At 38.3% G+C, this 19,884-nt stretch overlaps 1 protein-coding gene across 1 annotated transcript in view; it reads left to right on the forward strand.

Moving 5' to 3' along the window:
• LOC124795852 overlaps window positions 1-18,192 on the forward strand; it is a 35,687-nt gene extending 17,495 nt beyond the window's left edge. Inside the window, exons 3-5 of the mRNA XM_047259934.1 lie at window positions 2,473-2,744; window positions 9,485-9,725; window positions 16,964-18,192. Coding sequence (XP_047115890.1) covers window positions 2,473-2,744; window positions 9,485-9,725; window positions 16,964-17,562 — 1,112 coding nt within the window. The 3' untranslated portion in view covers window positions 17,563-18,192. The remainder of the gene's footprint in view (window positions 1-2,472; window positions 2,745-9,484; window positions 9,726-16,963) is intronic.
• Window positions 18,193-19,884: the final 1,692 nt, after the last annotated feature.

Raw genomic sequence — 19,884 nt, forward strand, 5'->3', positions numbered from 1 at the left:
TGTATATAAACAGCTTAAAAGTTCTGAATACTTTACAAATGAGTTAAAGCATTACCTTAGAGATAGAATCGAGAAACAGCTTAGTAAAAATTTTAAATTATGTCTAACGTTTGTTGGAAGTCACTAAGTGCTCACATGATCAAACACTGAATGAGAATAGTCTGGTTGATTTGTGCTCCATTTTAAGCAAAAGCTAGTTTTCCACATATCTCAATGTTTAGAGTGTTATATCTCCTGAACTGTGTGTCATATATTGATATAATTTTGCAGATCCATTCAGTGGTGTATGTTGATACTCTCTGCAAAATCTATTGTTAATAGAGCTGGTAGAAAAGAAGCATTAAATTAAATTGTTATGCCTGATGTTGAACTTTTACTGCGTAAACTGCAAAAAATGTTGGTAAGCAATAAACTATCTTTCTTTAATTTTGTGGGATGTGTCAGCAGGAAAAAATTTTGTATGTGTTTATTATGTCTATGTATCCTAAGGAAACATGGAGTTGACTGGAGGGATAGATGGCTAATTAGAAATTCATATTTGAACCAGAGAGCAAGAGTAAGAACAGGAGGCGTGATGAGTGAAGAAATTGAACTGGGAAGAGGTGTAAGACAAGGTTGTTGTTTATCACCAACACTGTTCAATATCTATCTGGAGCAACATTATTAATGAAAGTTTTGATGGAAGGAGAGGAGTTTGTATAGGTGGTCAGAGAGTGGAGTGTATAAGATCTGCAGACGACATGGTTGTGATGGCAGAGAGTGCAAGAGAGATGGAACAAATGTTAGATGATCTAAACACAAAATTATAAGAATACAGAATGAAGATTAACAAGAAGAAAATGAAAAGCATGGTAATTGGAGGAAAGGGGACAAAAAAGGCCTTATGAAAATAGGGGGAGAGGAAATAGAGCACGTGAATAACTTTAATTACTTGAGAAGTGTAATAATGGATGATATGTATTGCTCAACAGAAATTAGGAAAAGAATTGCAATGGCAAAAGAAGAATTCAAACAGGAAACAGAAATTACTCTGTGGACCACTAAACAAAGATCTGAGGAAAAGACATGCCAAATGTTACATCTGGAATGTTGCACTGTATGGTGCGGAGACCTGGACATTGAGGAAGGAAGATGAAAGAAGATTGGAGGCACTAGAGATGTGGATATGGAGAAGAGTGGAAAAAGTGAGATGGGAAGACCGAGTAAGGAATGAAGAATTAGTAAGAAGAGTTAGAGAAGAAAGGAAAATGCTGAAAGTCATCAGAAAGAGAAAACAGAACTGGATTAGACATTGTTTGAGGAGGGACTTTTTATTGGAGGGAGGAACAGAAGGAATGGTGGAGGGAAAAAGGAGAAGAGGAAAAAGAAGATATCAAATGCTGGACAATATCAAAGGAGACAAATATTCAGAAATGAAAAGATTGGCTATGGACAGACAAAAGTGTAAGAGGCTTAACTCATGACAAGACCTGCCGTAAGGCGGAATATCATACTACTACTATTATGTGTAAAGAGTTTTTGGAAGTTGCTAAATGCTCTCATTCTCGAACACTACACAGTTATAGTGTGGGTATTTGTGCAATGTGAGTTCTGCTGCCTTAAGATATATGTACACTGTTTCTATCTGTAAACTTGCCTTACTGCGTTTAACCCTTAAGATAAGACTTTAGATTCTTAATGAGTAGCTTACGACAGCATTTAAAATTTTTAAATTCAGTCAATAATTATGTGAAACATTGAAAAATTAAAATTTTGTTGCATGTGGAGGCCATTAGATCAGCAACTTGCAACTGAGACTGAGTGCCATGAATCATGTTAGCCATTTAGCAATATACAAGGTGACTCAGCTGTCCCTACCAAAGGGCATTAAACAATCCACAACACCTTCAGAAACTGTGTATGAGATTTTTATATTCTCTTGCTTGCTACACATGGACAAATAGTAATACAGAAAAAAAATAAACACAATCTTTTTGTGGAAAATGCAATGTGGTTAAATTTTGTACTGGGATACGTTTTCAGTCTAGGCCACGGCTATAGAGTTATTCAATAAAAACACATTTGAAGATTCCTTTTGTATGTTTTTCTTGAATAGACTTTGACTATGGCCTCTAACAAAAACATATCCCAGTATAAAATTTAACCACATTAAATTTCCTACAAAAGGGTCCTGTTCATTTTTTCTGTAGAACTAACAGTTTGCACATAGTGAGGGAGAGAATGTGAAAATCTTGTGTGTGGTTTTTGGAGGTATTGTGGGTTGTGTAAAACTCATAAGTAAGGGCAGCTGAATCCCCCTGTAGGTCTGGCATATTTAAAATGAACAGTAATGGGTATCCAGGAAATTTGAGTCACATAGTGCTTCATTGGTATAGTATTATTCCCATTTTCTCTTCATGTGTTTTTATGACACCATTTTGACTATTTTTTGAGTGGGTGGTTATTTACACATGGATTTGTTCTGGATTGCAGGACGCAGTCGAGGCCTCCTGGGCTGGCTGCGCAGAAAGCGCAAGTCGGTGGGTAAAGGCGCAGGCAAGCAGCCGCCACTGCTGCTGCTGCTGAGGGAGGAGGAGTCGCCGCTTTGTGCCTCACTGCGCCAGCTGCTACTGGACAACACGGCGGTGACAGCCGCTGGCGCTGTCATGGCACTGCGCCATGCACCCCGCCTGCGTTCACTGGGCGCACTGCCACTGCCACTGACGCACGCAGGGCTGCCAACCATGCCGCAGCTACCACTGGCGGTGAGGGACACACTCACATGAAATAACCAAATCAGATAAAAAAATTTGTCACCTCCAATAGAAATCACTCTGACAACATGTGACACTCTCTGTATCTTTGATACATGCCATTTGGCAAGGAAAGGAGTCAGGTATACTAAGTACACGTGACAAATATCAGGCACCCCCCAAGATACATCAGTCTGCCTTGTAGCTGAATGGTCAGTGACTTGACTGCCACACTGAAGACCCGGGTTCGGTTCCTGGTAGTGCCAGGGATTTTTCCTTGCTAGAAGGAATGGGAAGGGTTGCACTAACCGTCATCATGCCAAATGAGGAAGTACTTGACAGAGCAGTTGCAGCTAACTGGACAACATCTGAGAAAGTGCCATGCTGACCCTGTGACCTTTTGTACTGCTTCTCGGTGGCACCATTGGCTAAGGATGACACAGCACTCAGTTGGGTCCAATTGGTTCATTAGTGAGCAGAACAGCAGTGCTGCAGACATTATGCTAATACCTGCCTCTGGCCTTGATAATGGTGTCAGTCCAGCATGGAAGAGAGTCCACAAGTTTCCAGCTGAAGCCACTCATTGATGACAAGATCCCTTACCAGACTGCTGGTACACTGTTATCTAAGTTTCCTGCACTATTCCAATTAGTGCCAGAAATCTTACATGGGGTTAGGTTTGGGTGATTTAGAGGGCCAATCGAGGTGTGATAGGATGCCTGAGGCTTCATCAAACCAGGAACGTATATGTTCTGTCTAGTGAGTACAATTGTTGTTGTCTTAGAACATGGGAATATCCATGTTGGAATGTGATTGCCATTCCCATTATTTTGAAGAGTGTAGATGCACTTTGTGGTGTGAGTGGTGTTGGTGGTGGTGGTGGTTGTGACAGGCTGGAGGACTCAGTGGAAACACTGCTGACAGTAAAGAATGCTTTGTTCAACTTCAGTTCATGATTTGTCACAGCTCAGAAAGGCAAAACATGCCTCACTCTGTTGACCCTGGCTCACACTGAACATATGGGTGGCAGCTTCAATCCTGGTGAGAAGATGCTGTGTAGGTGCGCTACAGTCCTGATGGCCAGCTGTGGTTATCCAGTGGCCTCCGTAGGCCACAGCCATGACATCACCAGCACATTACTACTGTGCTGTGTGGCTTAAACCTCATGCTTAAGGGATTTATGTCTGCCAAACATTTTGGCCGTTCATTGTTAACTGTGACAGAGCTTGCACAGGATTGAATTCCTAGATACTGAAGATGTTCCTTTTTTAAAAACGAAATTAAATAATGGGAAAAGAAAAAGCCAGAGCACCAAAATATGAATTTTTTTTCTTCACTCTTTGAATTCTAAGGTTAACTATAGCACCAGAATTATTTTCTCACTGGAGATATAGAGGCACCATCTAGTCCTAACATTTCATGTTTTATTTTTAATTATAAAATTCCAGCCATTGAGCCTTAGCTTCATGATTGTTTAAATGTTGAATCAGCCCAGTTGGGCAAGTTTGTAATGTTCCTGTCAAAAGTAATGGAAAATTGTATTTAACTTACTTCTGCCTGTTCGTGTTTTCCCAAGTTGTGCCCTTTGTTAAAATATATACAGTCTGTGGTTTAAATGATCATAACATTTGGTCATGTTTTGTAGTTAATGATTTCCAGTTTATGAACTTGTCTATAAAAAGTTATAATTTGATAAAAGACACCATCTTTAAACTGTTGTTTGTATCCAAACTGTTGCTCCCTTTTTAATTGCTGTTTGAAGAGAATGTTGCTGATATCAGAAATTGTTTCTCTCGTTCTGACATTTCATACCAATTTTCTTTTAATTCTAAAATTCAGTCTGTTATGCCTTAGCCTTAGTTATTTAAATGTTGAATCAGCTCAGTGGTGCACTGAAATCTAGACACTGCCTCTATATCTCCAGTGAGAAAAACATTCCAACACTGTAGCTAACCTTAGAATTCAATGAGTGAAGAAACAAATTTCATATTTGGGACTGTGGCCCTTTCTTTTCCCCTGCTTTTTTGTAAAAAAAGGAAAATGTTTAGCATCAAAGAATTCTAACTGTGCTAGATTGGTCAAAGATAGCAATGAATCACCAAAATGTTTGGCAGAGAGAAATCCCCTAAGCACGAGGTTTAAACCACGAAATGCAGATAATACACTTTTTCTCTTACAAGATGACTGGTAACATCAAAAATAATAAACAGAACCCATCAGATGGATGACCTAGCAATGTAAGGAATATCTAAAAACAATCTGTATGCATCTAGGCATTGTGCCTATGAAATACAGTCAACTGTGACCAAATCAAATACAATGTCCCTAAGGCATGTGCCATTACAGCCCCAAACATTAAAAAGAAAAAAATAGGGACCAGGGACTGCCACATTAAATAAACTACAAACCAAAAGAATGAGGAGTTTATAACAGTAGTATATTCCCATAGTAATTAAAAAAACTTGGTCAAGTTTAAAAATATATTACACTGTTAAAACAAGGGATATCAAACTGGCATAGAATAACTGGTTACTTAGGCCCCTTAGAATGAAGAGAACAGCAGTTATATAAAAGAGCTACTAGATTACAATTACAAAAATTTTTTGGGTGGTGACTTCTACTGATCACTTAGGCCTCTAGAATGAGGAAAACTGCAGTTACATAAAACAGTTGCCAGATTACAATTACATAACTTGGCAAGCAGCAGCTCCTCAGTTAATATTGTGCAGGCTGGCATGGCATGTAGAAGTACAGCTGTGAAGGCACTCCAGTCCAAGTGTCCCTTAAGGCAGCATACCACACTGTCTGTCACACTGGAACAGACTAAAGGTGTGTTTATGTCCGGGACATCACTACATGCTCAATACTGCTGCAGTTACAGTGCTCAGCACAGTAAATATCATGAAAGATGCTAGGAGGATAAAAGAATAAATCCACAAGTACTGCTGAGCATGGACTAAAAGATGTAAACAGACAGAAATTTCCAACTTTGCGTTGCTCCTCTCTGATTTACAAAGGTGCCAGGAACAAGACAGGCAAGGCAGTGAGACACTTACATGCCTGGAACTTGTAAAGGTTCGATCTTCTCTTTCAGAAAAGAAGTGGGATTTTTGGAGTGGGAATTCACACTAGGCAAACAAGCAACAAGGGTGCTTAATTCTGTGGCCATGAATCAGCTTCCAAGCACAACTAGATCACCACATGACAAATTAATCAGTTCTGGAAGACTTGAGTGTCCTCTACACTATGAAAGCTGTTGTACACACACAAACTTCTCAGTGCCAAGAATCAGTATGCCTCACCACAAATTTGAGCCATGTGTCCCCCTTGCCACCGAGAGAGGAGGACGTCACTACCCAAGCATCACCAGTCCCAGCTCACTACTCCTCATGATAGTGCCTCACTTCCCTGATCATGACATCACCACCACCATGCCCACTAGATAAACAGCGCACTCTGTACTGTGGCTCTAAACTCATGCAGGCAATGTGGGCAAAGGGAGCTGACACAGCTCAGAAAGAAATTGCAAGTTATGAGTTTGTTGCACAGTGACAGGCACTAGGTGGCAGTGACTACACAAAGGGTGGACTATGCAAAATATTGAAGGTCCTTGCATAAAGCATAAGTCCATTATAATGCTATGAGAAATCCACCCAGAGAAAATGGCAAACACAGTCCAAGTTCAAAGCATCGGAAATAAACAGAAACATAGCTGGTGCATGTCTGGTAATTACGCAGGGATAAATACAACACTGAGTTGAACGAGCAGCTTTGTTCCATTCCAGAGACCATGGAAACAAGCCACATGACATGATATGGCAAGAAGGAGTCATCTACAGCCCATTGTTGTATTGGTGCAAGTATGTGGAGCAGCAAATACATAGTCTCACTCTCTGAGTTGCTATCTACAGCAGTCCACAGCATCATGAAGATGTAGAAGAAAGGACAACATTTAGTTACTGAGATTGCCAAAATAAATATCCAGATTCATGTATACAGTAACTTGAATGACTGAGCCCTAGTTCATCCTAAACTACACCCTCCACATGGTGCTGTTAAATGCCGCATTGTGCCATCGGCACACTCAGCACTTTTCATATTTGAAAAGGGCAAACTAGTGCCTGTGCTGACCATATTACTCTCCTCCTGTCCAGTTCATATGTTTGAAATGTGCAACTTTATATTCTGCTGTTAGCAATGGCCTTTTGTGAGGCACCTGACTACATATGTCCATTGCATGCAATCCCTCTGTAAGCTGTTACTGTTTGCTGATAATGCTATGGTGTATGGGAAGTTGTGTTGTTGAGTGATTGTAGGAGAATACGAGATTACTTAGACAAAATATATAGCTGGTGTGATGAGTGGCAGGTAGCTCTAAACATAGAAAAATGTTAATGCAGAGGAGTAGGAAAAACAAATCCATAATTTTTGAATACTGCATTAGTAATAGGCTGCTTGACACAGTTACATCATTTAAATATCTGGATGTAATGCTGCAAAGCGATATGAAATGCAACAACCATGTAAGGATTGAAGTAGGGAAGGTGAGTGGTCAACTTTAGTTTATTGAGAGAATTTTAAGAAAGTGTGGTTTGTCCGTAGGACACTAGTGTGACCTGTTCTTGAGTACTGATTGAGTGTTTGGGATCTACACCACGCCAGATTAAAGGAAGACATTGAAGCAATTCAGAGGTGGGCTGCTAGATTTGTTACCAGTAAATTTGAATAACATGCAGATATTAGAGAGATGCTTTGGGAACTCAAATGGGAATCTCTGGAATGTTCTTTTTGAGGAAAACTATTGAGAAAATTTAGAGAACTGGCATTTTAAGCTGACTGAAAAATGATTCAGCTGTTGCCAATGTATATTTAATGTAAGGACCACAAAGATAAGAGAAATTAGGCCTCATATGGAGTCATATAGCCAGTCATTATCTCCGTACTCTTCTTGTGAGTGGAACAGAAAAGGAAATGACTAGGAGTGTACCCTCCGCCATGCACCATATGGTGGCTTGCAGAGTATGTGTGTAGAAGTTGATGTAGAATGTTTGCTTGGATACTGGTGAGGACTGACCTGCCTTCACTGAGAGCTGTAATTTGCTGTCAGAGCTGAAACCAAATGTGATTGAAACGATGTGACAGTCATCTCTGGTCATTGTCAGTTAAACCATGTTACATGGTTGTGAGAGATACACAACTGCTTGAAGATACATCAGATAGTCCATGTTGATACACCAATGAATCAGGCAACAACTATTATAGCATGTCCAACCATGATAACTTCTTTCTTCCGTTCTGTCATGTATCCCTGCCAGTCCATTTTTCTGTGCTACTTCTATTGATTCTATATAACCAACTGGCACATACACACCAGTTTACAGCCAGCAGTTACATCAATGGTGGAGGATCACAACGCATCAATTCTACACCACCAACAATGCTCTAAAGTGACCAATTTGCTATTTCAAAGTGGTGACTAATATTTTGTACCATGAACTTACATTGTCATGTGAGAGGGAGAGATGCACTAGAGTTTGATTACAAGGTCTTGAAAAACCGTAATGACTTCCCTTGGTGCAGACAGACAGTGCTAGCTGGCTGTAAATTTTATGGATAAATGTCTGTGACTTGATTCAATTTTGTATTTTTATTCATCAATACATATTTTGGAGTGAAAGCTTTGTGTTCAGGGTGTACAAGTTTCAATCAAGTGTTTTAATCATGGCCTGGAAAAACTGCTGCACCTAAATTTTACCAGAACTGGATTCTGGATTTGTCTATGGTGAAATTCCTCTGTGTTGTTTTATCTTCATTGTATACAACATGTTGATGTGTATATAATAAAATTCAAACAAAATGGAGCAGTTTCATTATGGACCAACAGTTAAGCAAATTCTTGGAAAATTCAGATGTGACTACTTTACCTGGTCATGACAGAAAGCCTCAATTGAAACTTATAAATCCTGAAGATGAAGTTTTCATTCCAATATCTGTGTAGGTAATGGAAAACTGAAATGTTGACAAATGATTGTGTATCATTCATAAAATATTTAACTTATATATTTATTGTTTTTGCAGAAGTACTACAAAATCCTGTACTAATAATAAAAACTTAAACAGTCTCCAGTTTACAAGGCACTGTGAACCATTATTGTTTGGTACTACAACAAGCTGCAAATGTAACATTTGGCATAGCATGGTTAAGTACTTTACTCTTGTGATTAATGTTGCTTTATTTATTTATTTATTGTCACAAAGATCTTAAGTAGCTGCATGTTGTTGTTGTTGTGGTCTTCAGTCCTGAGACTGGTTTGATGCAGCTCTCCATGCTACCCTATCCTGTGCAAGCTTCTTTATCTGCCAGTACTTACTGCAACCCACATCCTTCTGAATCTGCTTAGTGTATTCATCTCTTGGTCTCCCTCTACGATTTTTACCCTCCACGCTGCCCTCCAATGCTAAATTTGTGATCCCTTGATGCCTCAGTACATGTCCTACTAACCGGTCCCTTCTTTTTGTCAAGTTGTGCCACATACTCCTCTTCTCCCCAATTATATTCAATACTTCATCATTAGTTATGTGATCTACCCACCTAATATTCAGCATTCTTCTGTAGCACCACATTTTGAAAGCTTCTATTCTCTTCTTGTCCAAACTATTTATCGTCCATGTGCATGTTACTTAAATTATTTGCCCTTATAGATTTATGATCCAAAGTAGTCATGCCCAAATGAAATGTTTCTGTTCTTTAGCTGACAGAAGCAACACTGGTGAGGCCTTCAATCTCACAGATTGCTGCAGTCACCGATGCTTGCCCACACATACAGAGGTTGCGGTTGGTGCAGCCTCGCATCATGAACACAGCGTCTGCAGATCTCACTCGCGTTCTGTCAAAGCTGCCACTCCATGAGCTGCAGTTACGTTTTTACCACAGCAATGCTGCCATGTCTGATTTTTATACCTACAGGGATCCAACAATTGATGGTAGACGCTGTAAGTAAAACTATTATCTGTCTTTTCCCCCTTTTCCTGTTTCAAAAAAGAAAATTAATAGCAAATGTAATCTATAATAAACATTATGTAAAACAGTTCTTAGAAAATGGAAAATAAAATAGAACAGACTCAAAGACAAACAGTAGGAGACTTATTACAGGGAATTCTGTAACCATATGATGCAAGAAGTCGTGGCCTTTTTTTCTTTTTTTTATGATTATTTCTGTCCTTTCCATCAGGAGTAAAGTTGGCTACTGCTGTTACTGTATGGTCTCCTCAAATACTCACTAGCCCTGTTACTATTGACTATAGCATGTTGACATAGAATGGTGCAATCTGTCCCTGACACAACATTCATTCTCCTCTGGACTACAACAGCTGTGAATTGAGGGAATGAAGACTTTTTCAAAAGCTACCACTTTCATTACATTCAGATCTGTAAAACCCAGCTACTTTGTATCTGGCAAAGTCAACATGCCTGAGATGGCCATTTGATTAGCTTACCCAAGATTAATAATATACTATTCATTTCCAGTCATGAAGCATCATTGTGTTGTAACACACACTTCTGTTGTGACCCATAAACTGCAACAGTGCTTCCATGCCATAACTCTAGATGCATGGAGACTCATTAATGCACTGATGGAAGCAGGTTGGCCAGAGTGAAACCAAGTTAAATGTTTTTACTAATGTGAGAGACATAGATGAAACATCCATCATCTCATGCCAGCAATGATTTGCTGGTGCTGTGATGTACTCTGAATGTTTTCCATAATAAGACAATGTGCTGTATATACTGTAGTAAAAGAATGTTTCTCTGTGTAATATTCATGAGCCATGTATGTTACATTACAGATATAGTAGGCTGAGACCACGTATTTTTATGATGTTTGTTTTATTAACCTTGTGACTTGTGGAAATGTGAATGCTAAATGTTGTACTTGGTTTCGACTTACTAGTGCCTAATCCCTCTATGTGCACTGAGTGGGCCACTACTTGGTACTGAACTATCCTGTAGCCGGTGCCACCCTGATCTGAGTACTTATGTGTTACTGGAGATATGATTCTCTCTGTTGCTCAGAGTCTTTTTCAAACAAAGATAAAATAAATATTGTACTGCACAAGCTATTTGAATGCTTACAAATTCTCTGTAGATGCATTATTGTGCTGGTAAATACATATGGTTTTTAAGATTACTTTTTCGTCTTTCTTTTTGTTTCTACATTTTTTCCTTCAGCAGTTATCCACACAAGTCTAGTAGCCTATGTCACAAGTGACTTAATGCCTCCCATGGTCCTCAGTAAGTCAGTTTGACTTGAACTACAAAAAAGCAAGCCCAAGTTCACATTCAGAGGATGCTGTGTAAATGTCTCTTGCCAGCCTTTTTTTTGTGGCATATCAATAGGCATTAAAACACATGTTTTATGCACTGGAAATGACTTTCTATACCTGATCACTCTTCCAAACAGTGATTTTTTCCTATCATTTCTGTCCAATGACTTATGGCTTTCCTGTTAATCTATATTAGCACAATAATTTTTAGCAAAAATGAAATAAAACACCTCAGAGCTGAACAATTTATGTATCGGAACACTGTTTGGAAATAATCATACACACTTCAAGCACACAATTAATTTATATTTTTGTTTATAACTATTGTTAAATTGAGAAAGTATGTATGTATTTATATCTTCCCAAATACATATTGTACTTGGCTTATTGCCTGTTGGTGTCTGTCTTGGAATCTTCACCTAATATTTAACAATTTTCCTGGTGCTTTGCTGGTCTGAGTGGCTGGCTTTGTTAAAGTTTCACCCTCCATTTCTGGTGGCAGAAATTCTCTGGGGTGGAAAAGGAAGAATAAAAAACTAATATTAATTTTATTTTTCAAAATTACCATGAAGAACATTGTTTTTATTTTGTATATATTTTAAGTAAGTTAAAAAGGGGCATCATGTGAAAGTCTTTTGCTTTTGGACAATTTGGTACTCTCGGATAGTACTCACAAAACTGTTTACACAAGGGGTGAATTTTTGCTGCCAGTTACTGTCTGATTGTTCCTTGCAAGTAAATGTTTGAAAGTCTTGCAAGAGCAAATGTCAGAAGCATTGACAAACAGCAGGGTGAGTGTTTCTGTTAGAGCTGCGAGACCAGTATTGGTGATATTTTTCTGTCGTAGATTTGATAACTGGACCCAAAATTGCCAGCCTAAATACTACTGTGAGTAAATCCATTAGTGTTAAAGATAGATTGCTTCTGACACTGATATTTCTAGTATTAGTTATGTTTATTCTCTTCAATATTTAGTAAAGTAACAAGTACGATGATATAATGTTACACCAATTTCATCTTCATTCAAAAGCCAACTAGGGCAGATGGCTTATAAATGAAGTATTTTTGGACATACATTCATCTGAACATTGTAATTATATTGACTTGAGGAACTGCTTGTAAATTTCTGAAGGTCTGTTCTTCAACGCCCAATATAACAATGTAATCAATAAATATCATGTCACCCAGAAACAGTACATCCATAATGCTGGCCTTTCCTCTTAAAAACTAATTAAATGCACAACTTAATCCAGAATCTGCTTCCTGGCAGCATTCTTCATTACTTGTTTTTGCTGGTGCATTGTTGACCTTCACTCGTAGTATGTATCCATCATGGCAGTAGCCTCAACTGTCCCAACAATGCTGCTACATGTTGATAGACTGACTTGTTGCAGTGTTGATGTGGTGCAGTGAATGATGCATAAGTCTATCATTCACATTTTCCTGTTAAAATAGGATTGATTTTCCTCAGTGTTGTTAATTCTGTGTTGAGGGTTGCTCATCAAAGCTCTCTTGGAAAGAAAATTATGCCAGTATAGTTAGGAAAGAGTACTCCATGAATATGTAATATGATGTTGTTATATGTTATTTACTGTGTAGCATTGTTAAATCAGGAACTTTTCAAAATACAGAGTGGTTTGAAAACTTCTCGGAATGGAATAGAAAAAAAGTACTTACATCACTGAAACTTTAGTCTCCTTGTAGATTAATGAATTTGGTCCAACAATGTTCCATTGCCTTGATCCCATCTTGAAAATGAGTTTCCTCCAGACCTGCAAAATAGTTGTCAACTCCAGTTATCAATTCTTCGTTTGAAATGAATCTTCATCCACCAAGAAAAATTTTCAATTTTAGGAAGCAGTTAGCACTTTAGTATTATATTTAGTTTTTCTCTTAATTTGTCATTCTCTTTGGAAGTTTTTTCATATGGGTTGTTTCCTTTCTATTTATAGAGAGTTTGTTTTCACTTACATAGTCATTTACACTTACTATGTCTACGGTTGCTCTTATTTTGAAGTCTTGTATTGAGACACTACTTACAATGAGTGCCATATGATCTGCACATATGACTACATTTTCTTCTGTGGTACTGTCGCTGCCATACGATTCACATGCAGTATAAAATATATCAATTCTACATTGTGTTCTCTGTTTTATACAAGTGAGTTTCTAAGACTGGCCATGTGCCCTGATACCATATCTATGTACACTACTGGCCATTAAAATTGCTACAGCAAGAAGAAATGCAGATGATAAATGGGTATTCATTGGACAAATATATTATACTAGAACTGACATGTGATTACATTTTCACGCAATTTGGGTGCATATATCCTGAGAAATCAGTACCCGAACAACCACCTCTGGCTGTAATAGTGGCCTCGATACGTCTGGGCATTGAGTCAAACAGAGCTTGGATGGCATGTACAGGTACAGCTGCCCATGCAGCTTCAACACGATACTTCAGTTCATCAAGAGTAGTGACTGATGTATTGTGATGAGCCAGTTGCTCAGCCACCATTGATCAGACGTTTTCAATTGGTGAGAGATCTGGAGAATGTGCTGGCCAGGGCAGTAATCAAACATTTTCTTTATCCAGAAAGGCCTGTACAGGACCTGCAACATGCGGTCGTGCATTATCCTGCTGAAATGTAGGGTTTTGCAGGGATCGAATGAAGGATAGAGCCACGGGTCGTAACACATCTGAAATATAATGTCCACTGTTCAAAGTGCAGTCAATGTGAACAAGAGGTGACCGAGATGTGTAACCAATGGCACCCCATACCATCACGCCGGGTGATACGCCAGTATGGCGATGACGAATACACGCTTCCTATGTGCGTTCATCGCGATGTCACCAATCACGGATGCGACCATCATGATGCTGTAAACAAAACCTGGATTCATCCGAAACAATGACGTTTTGCCATTCATGCACTCAGGTTCGTCGTTGAGTACACCACCCAGGTGCTCCTGTCTGTGATGCAGTGTCAAGGGTAGCTGCAGCCATGGTCTCCGAGCTGATAGTCCATGCTGCTGCAAACATCATCCAACTGTTTGTGCAAATGGTTGTTGTCTTGCAAACGTCCCATCTGTTGACTCAGGGATCGAGACGTGGCTACACGATCCGTTACAGCCATGTGGATAAGATGCCTGTCATCTCGACTGCTAGTGATACGAGGCCATTGGGATCCAGCACGGCATTCCGTATTAACCTCCTGAACCCACCAATTCCATATTCTGATAACAGTCATTGGATCTCAACCAACGCGAGCAGCAATGTCGCGATACGATAAATCGCAATCGCGATAGGCTACAATCTGACCTTTATCAAAGTCGGAAACGTGATGCTACGCATTTTTCCTCCTTGCACGAGGCATCACAACAATGTTTCACCAGGCAATGCCGGTCAACTGCTGTTTGTGTATGAGAAATTGGTTGGAAAATGTCCTCATGTCAGCACATTGTAGGTGTTGCCACCGGCACCAACCTTGTGTGAATGCTCTGAAAAGCTAATCATTTGCATATCACAGCATGTCCATCAACAAAGGAGGTGGCTTACAAAACACTCGTTCGACCTATACTTGAGTATTGCTCATCAGTGTGGGATCCGTACCAGGTCGGGTTGACGGAGGAGATAGAGAAGATCCAAAGGAGAGCGGCGCGTTTCGTCACTGGGTTATTTGGTAACCGTGATAGCGTTACGGAGATGTTTAATAAACTCAAGTGGCAGACTCTGCAAGAGAGGTGCTCTGCATCGCGGTGTAGCTTGCTCGCCAGGTTTCGAGAGGGTGCGTTTCTGGATGAGGTATCGAATATATTGCTTCCCCCTACTTATACTTCCCGAGGAGATCACGAATGTAAAATTAGAGAGATTAGAGCGCGCACGGAGGCTTTCAGACAGTCGTTCTTCCCGCGAACCATACGCGACTGGAACAGGAAAGGGAGGTAATGACAGTGGCACGTAAAGTGCCCTCCGCCACACACCGTTGGGTGGCTTGCGGAGTATTGATGTAGATGTAGATGTAGATGTAGACATCTTCTTCTTGTCGGTTAAATTTTGCATCTGTAGCACGTCATCTTCGTGGTGTACCAATTTTAATGGCCAGTAGTGTATATCTATGTAGTTTATCAAAGAGAGTAGTGTGCCATACACAGCCAATGGCTTTTGAGAAAGCCAGACGTACTCTACATACTTTCTCCTGTTCTTATAATGTTATGATTATGTATGTCATGAAGCTTGCTGTTGCTGCTTTTGTTGACTTTCCTTTCCTTGGATGGGTGTAATCATTATAGGTTAGTAGTTTCCAGGATCCCTCTTGTTACTAACTTTATAAGTTGACACTGCTTTAATCTTTTTCAGACATCCTGAAAATAGACTTCTCAGTTACCAAGTTTACTAGGAATGTCAGAGGCTTTGCTAGATGCCATGAGCAATATTTGATTGCTGTTATAGATATTCCATCTATGCACTCTGTTTCTTTGTTTTTCACTGATATAATTATACTTTTTACTTCTGTTTCATCTCTTGGAGAAAGAAACAAGCTTTTTTTTTGTTTCTGGTGAAACTGTACTTTTTTTAAGGCCAAAGTTTCATTCTGTTTCATTAGCTTATGAACTATATTTACATAATACTGCTGTAAAGTGGAACACTCTTCACATTGGTCCATCAGTTCTTTCCCTTGAGCAGTAAGTACTGTTCCCACTGTCTGTCTGCTTTGATTTGTTCCTGTTCTTATTTGTGTGTGACTATCTTTGAAATATCTGACAGGTTTCCAATCTGATGTTAGAGTATTATTTGCTGTAATATCCTGCTGTATTGTTTCTTCTTGTGTCTGCAAATTCACAGACTGCTTGATTGTTACATTTCTGATATATTTCAAACAAATCTTTTAAGTCTATTCTAACATTAAAGATCTCTGTGGTGATACATTTGTTACTACCTCTTGCATTTATCCTTCTACAGACTTTTCAACAAGCTATGTTTATGTGATGACTTATGGTTGATATGACACTTTTCCAGCTTTCTTCCAGATCATTGTTATATACAACATTCAGGTCTTCTTATCTGAGTAACATTTCTAATATTTGAGATTTCCAGCATTTGTCAGTGTTTGCTCTACAGTTACAGTCCCAGTTTCTGTTTTCTTATTCTGTAGCTCAATTAATTGACTATACTGATCTGAAATGACTTTAATTATGTCTACTTCCAGTTCAATTAAAAAATGTTTGTATTTTTTAAAAAGAAATCACAGCAGGCAATGCTGAAGGAATTGGATTAGGAAATGAGAGTAGATGAGTTTTGCTATTTGGGCAGCAAAATAACTGGTGATGGCTGAAGTAGAGAGGATGTAAAATACAGATTGGCAATAGCAAGAAAATCAGTACTTGGGTAAAGATGTAGCAGAATATGTAGAGAGTTCCACAGGAGTCAAATGGTTAATTGTCTTGTAAATAATGTGAAATGAATATTGTAATTTAAAGATATCATTTATGCTATATTTTTAAGAGAACGGTGTACTCTCCCACTGTTTTTATTGCATGACATTTATTTTAGGTAAGTTCCATTTCTTTCTTAATTATTTTATTAAGATAAAATATGATAGGTAGGCAGTATGAATGAAAAGTGATGCATGCACATCCACTGAATGATAGAGAAATTGCTCATGGTTCAAAAAAAGCTTCCTTTTTTCCTCTCTCTCTCTCTCTCTCTCTCTCTCTCTCTCTCTCTCTCTCTCTCTGTTCTAATCTATAGATTCTCCCACACCTTCAACTGTTCTCCAATTGCTCAGTTGTTTGTCTTTTGGCAGCTAGTAACCACATACTCTTCTCCAATCATAAAAATGTTTATTGCTCATTTTTTTCTTTGCTTTTTAATGAAAAATTTTGTATGTTTCTTATTGCAGCTCCATGCCATATTGAAGATCTAGCTGGTGACACTACTGTTCTTGCAGCATCATTAAATGGTGCTCCTGAATTGTATAAGCTGAGTGTACACTTCTCATGGAATGCAGAGCCTCCAGTTGTAGACTTGGCATACATATTTATAACGTGTCCCCTCTTACGAACACTGTGCATTGAAGGTGCATCAGTGCGGTGGACAGATAGTAATAAAAAAGTGCCCCTTTCACTGGACATCATAACAGCACAGCTTGGTTCTGATGTATCAGAAAATGCAGTGTCCCAGCTATTGTTGCATGCATCTCAGCTGCAGTGTCTTCATGCTCATCGCTGCCCTGACCTCAGGCTCACTTCATTGCCACCTGCACCAGCCTTGCGGTGCTTGTTCTTAAATGAAGCACCAAACATTAAAGTCGAAACACTTCAAACAATTTTGTCATCCTGGAGAAACTTGGAGAGGCTTGGAAATATGTCTGGCTTTAAGCTTGACAGGAAGCTGGAAAACAGTTTGAGTATCAAGGCAAAGGATGCTCAAGTTGAAGTCCTTTCAGCACACCACTCAACCAGTGAAGACTGCATTTTCAAGGACTCTACCAATAATTAATTGTTTTACTGCTCCCAAAAATACTTTTATTTATATCAAAATTAATTAAACAAAACAAACTTCATACATTAGAAGAGGTGATTCAGTCACAGATGTCAATCCTGCTTTTCCTGTTTGAATGTAACTGTAAATGGCATTTGCTTAGAATGAAATCATCCAGAATTCCAATAAACTACAACTTATTCTCAGGGGAGTTACCTCTATAAACACAGAAGGCATCTGTATTGTGCTCCATATAAACCAAAACAGAAATAATAAGGCTGTGAATAATGTTGTCTAGTACTGTAACATGTGCCAATGATACTGCATTTTCGATGTTATTCTCGAATAATTAGAATATTACTATCCTAAGTTATTACACAAAACTGTTGCAAGCATCTGTGATACTTTACATTATTGATAAATGATGCATGTGAATATTTCTTTGTACTTAATCAAGTTGGAGAAAATATTTTACTGCAGCAAATATTATGTAGTCATGTGGAAGTGAAAGGTGGAAGGATAACAGTATGTTTACTTACTGTTGTTTTGTTCATCATACAGATGTATGCAGCTATGCTGTTTCATATCTGTTATTATAGTACAAATTATTCATGAATATAAAATGCCAATAAAAGGTTATAATTCTGAGTTGCATTCATTATTTTATAATTAAATTTTCCATATGTTTTTTCTCTGAACTAATTTGTTCATTATCATGCATTTTAAATTTGTGCATGTAAAATAAAGTAAATACTAGAAGGCCATGCTGAAAGGTAATACCTTCAGATTTTGTGTATGAAAATTCTTAAAGCTTTTCAAATAAAGCAAATGTTATTAATATTCTACATTGTTACTCTTCATATCTACATATTTATTTCTCAATGTAGTCACCCTGATGAACACATTCCTCCCAACAACAGAGCAGTTTGTTGATACCATCACTGCAGAATGTCTGACTTTGTTGATGTAGCCACAACCTGACCCCTATTCTCACTATAAAAGTGAATTCCTCAAAGGTGTTCTTTAAGTTTCAAAAACAGAAGAAAATCAGGTGCTACCAATTCTAGACTATATGGAGGATCATTGTTGACAGAGAACCCAAGGCATCAGACTGTTGCAGATGTCGCAGCACTCATGTGTGGTTTGGCATTGTCATACTGAAGAAGAGGGTGCTCCATATGTGGACAAACTCTTTGAATTCAAAACTCAGTTCTCATGCACCAACATAGTTCCGTTATTCAGCACCACATTACACACTACAATCTGGAGCCCTCTTGGGGCAGAGGGTTGCAAATAAGCAAACATGAAGAATAAAGATGTAGAATGTTAATAATGTTCATTTTATTTAAAAAGCTTTAAGAGTTTTTACATAAAAAAAATTCAGAGGTATTACTTTTCTGCATGTGCTCATATTATTCTGCATGCTTAAGAAACTGACTTCTATCAGTTATGAAATTAGCTACTGTACTGCCAGTCAAGGACTTCTCTTTAACATCTTCTTTGCACATTTACTGGAACCAGCAACAGATGTATTTTTAAAATAGTCACTCTCAAAACCATTAAATCTGGCCTTTGGCAAGTGTTGGTCACCCATTAACCTTTATTTTAACTGAACAAATCAGTAATCAATGTCATCTTCCGAAGACAGATTGCTTTACCTTCTGTTTGATCACTTTTTTATATGGAGCCAGTTCATTTATGAAAATGAGCATTAGTTTTGAACATGCCAAATTTAAACTAATGCAAAATCGCCAAGATTGGTGATCTTTTCACAGAAGCTCATAACTTAGCAGGGAAAAGTGAGATGCTTACAATAATTTCCACAATGAAACTTTATCTTGAAATCTAGCAGAGAATCCAAAAAGAGTCTGATCATACATAAAATATTCTAGCAGCAAGACACAGAGAATGCCTTCTCTGTGAGATAGCATTGGGAATACTATCAATCATAGGAGAAAGGATGATCTTCACTACTCAAGGTTAAATCTAACTTTGGCTCAGAAGGGGGTAAATTATGCTGCCACAAAAGTCTTTGGTCACTTACCTAATAGCATCAAAAGTCTGACAGATAGCCATATAGCATTTAAAAGGAAATTAAAAGAATTTCTTAATGGCAACTCCTTCTACTCATTAGATGAATTTTTGGATATAGTAAGTGGGTAATTTCCCAACCTCCACAAAAAAAAAAAAAAAAAAAAAAAGAAAAAGAAAAAGAAAAAACCGAGTGTCATGTAATATTTTGTCTAATGTAATATCTTGTATAGACACCTTTTATTATCCGGACACGTTCCACACCATTACGAAGTGTCGTATTCATGATATATGGAACAAGCACTAATC

The sequence above is a fragment of the Schistocerca piceifrons genome, chromosome 4, assembly GCF_021461385.2.
Source record: "Schistocerca piceifrons isolate TAMUIC-IGC-003096 chromosome 4, iqSchPice1.1, whole genome shotgun sequence".
NCBI lineage: Eukaryota > Metazoa > Arthropoda > Insecta > Orthoptera > Acrididae > Schistocerca > Schistocerca piceifrons.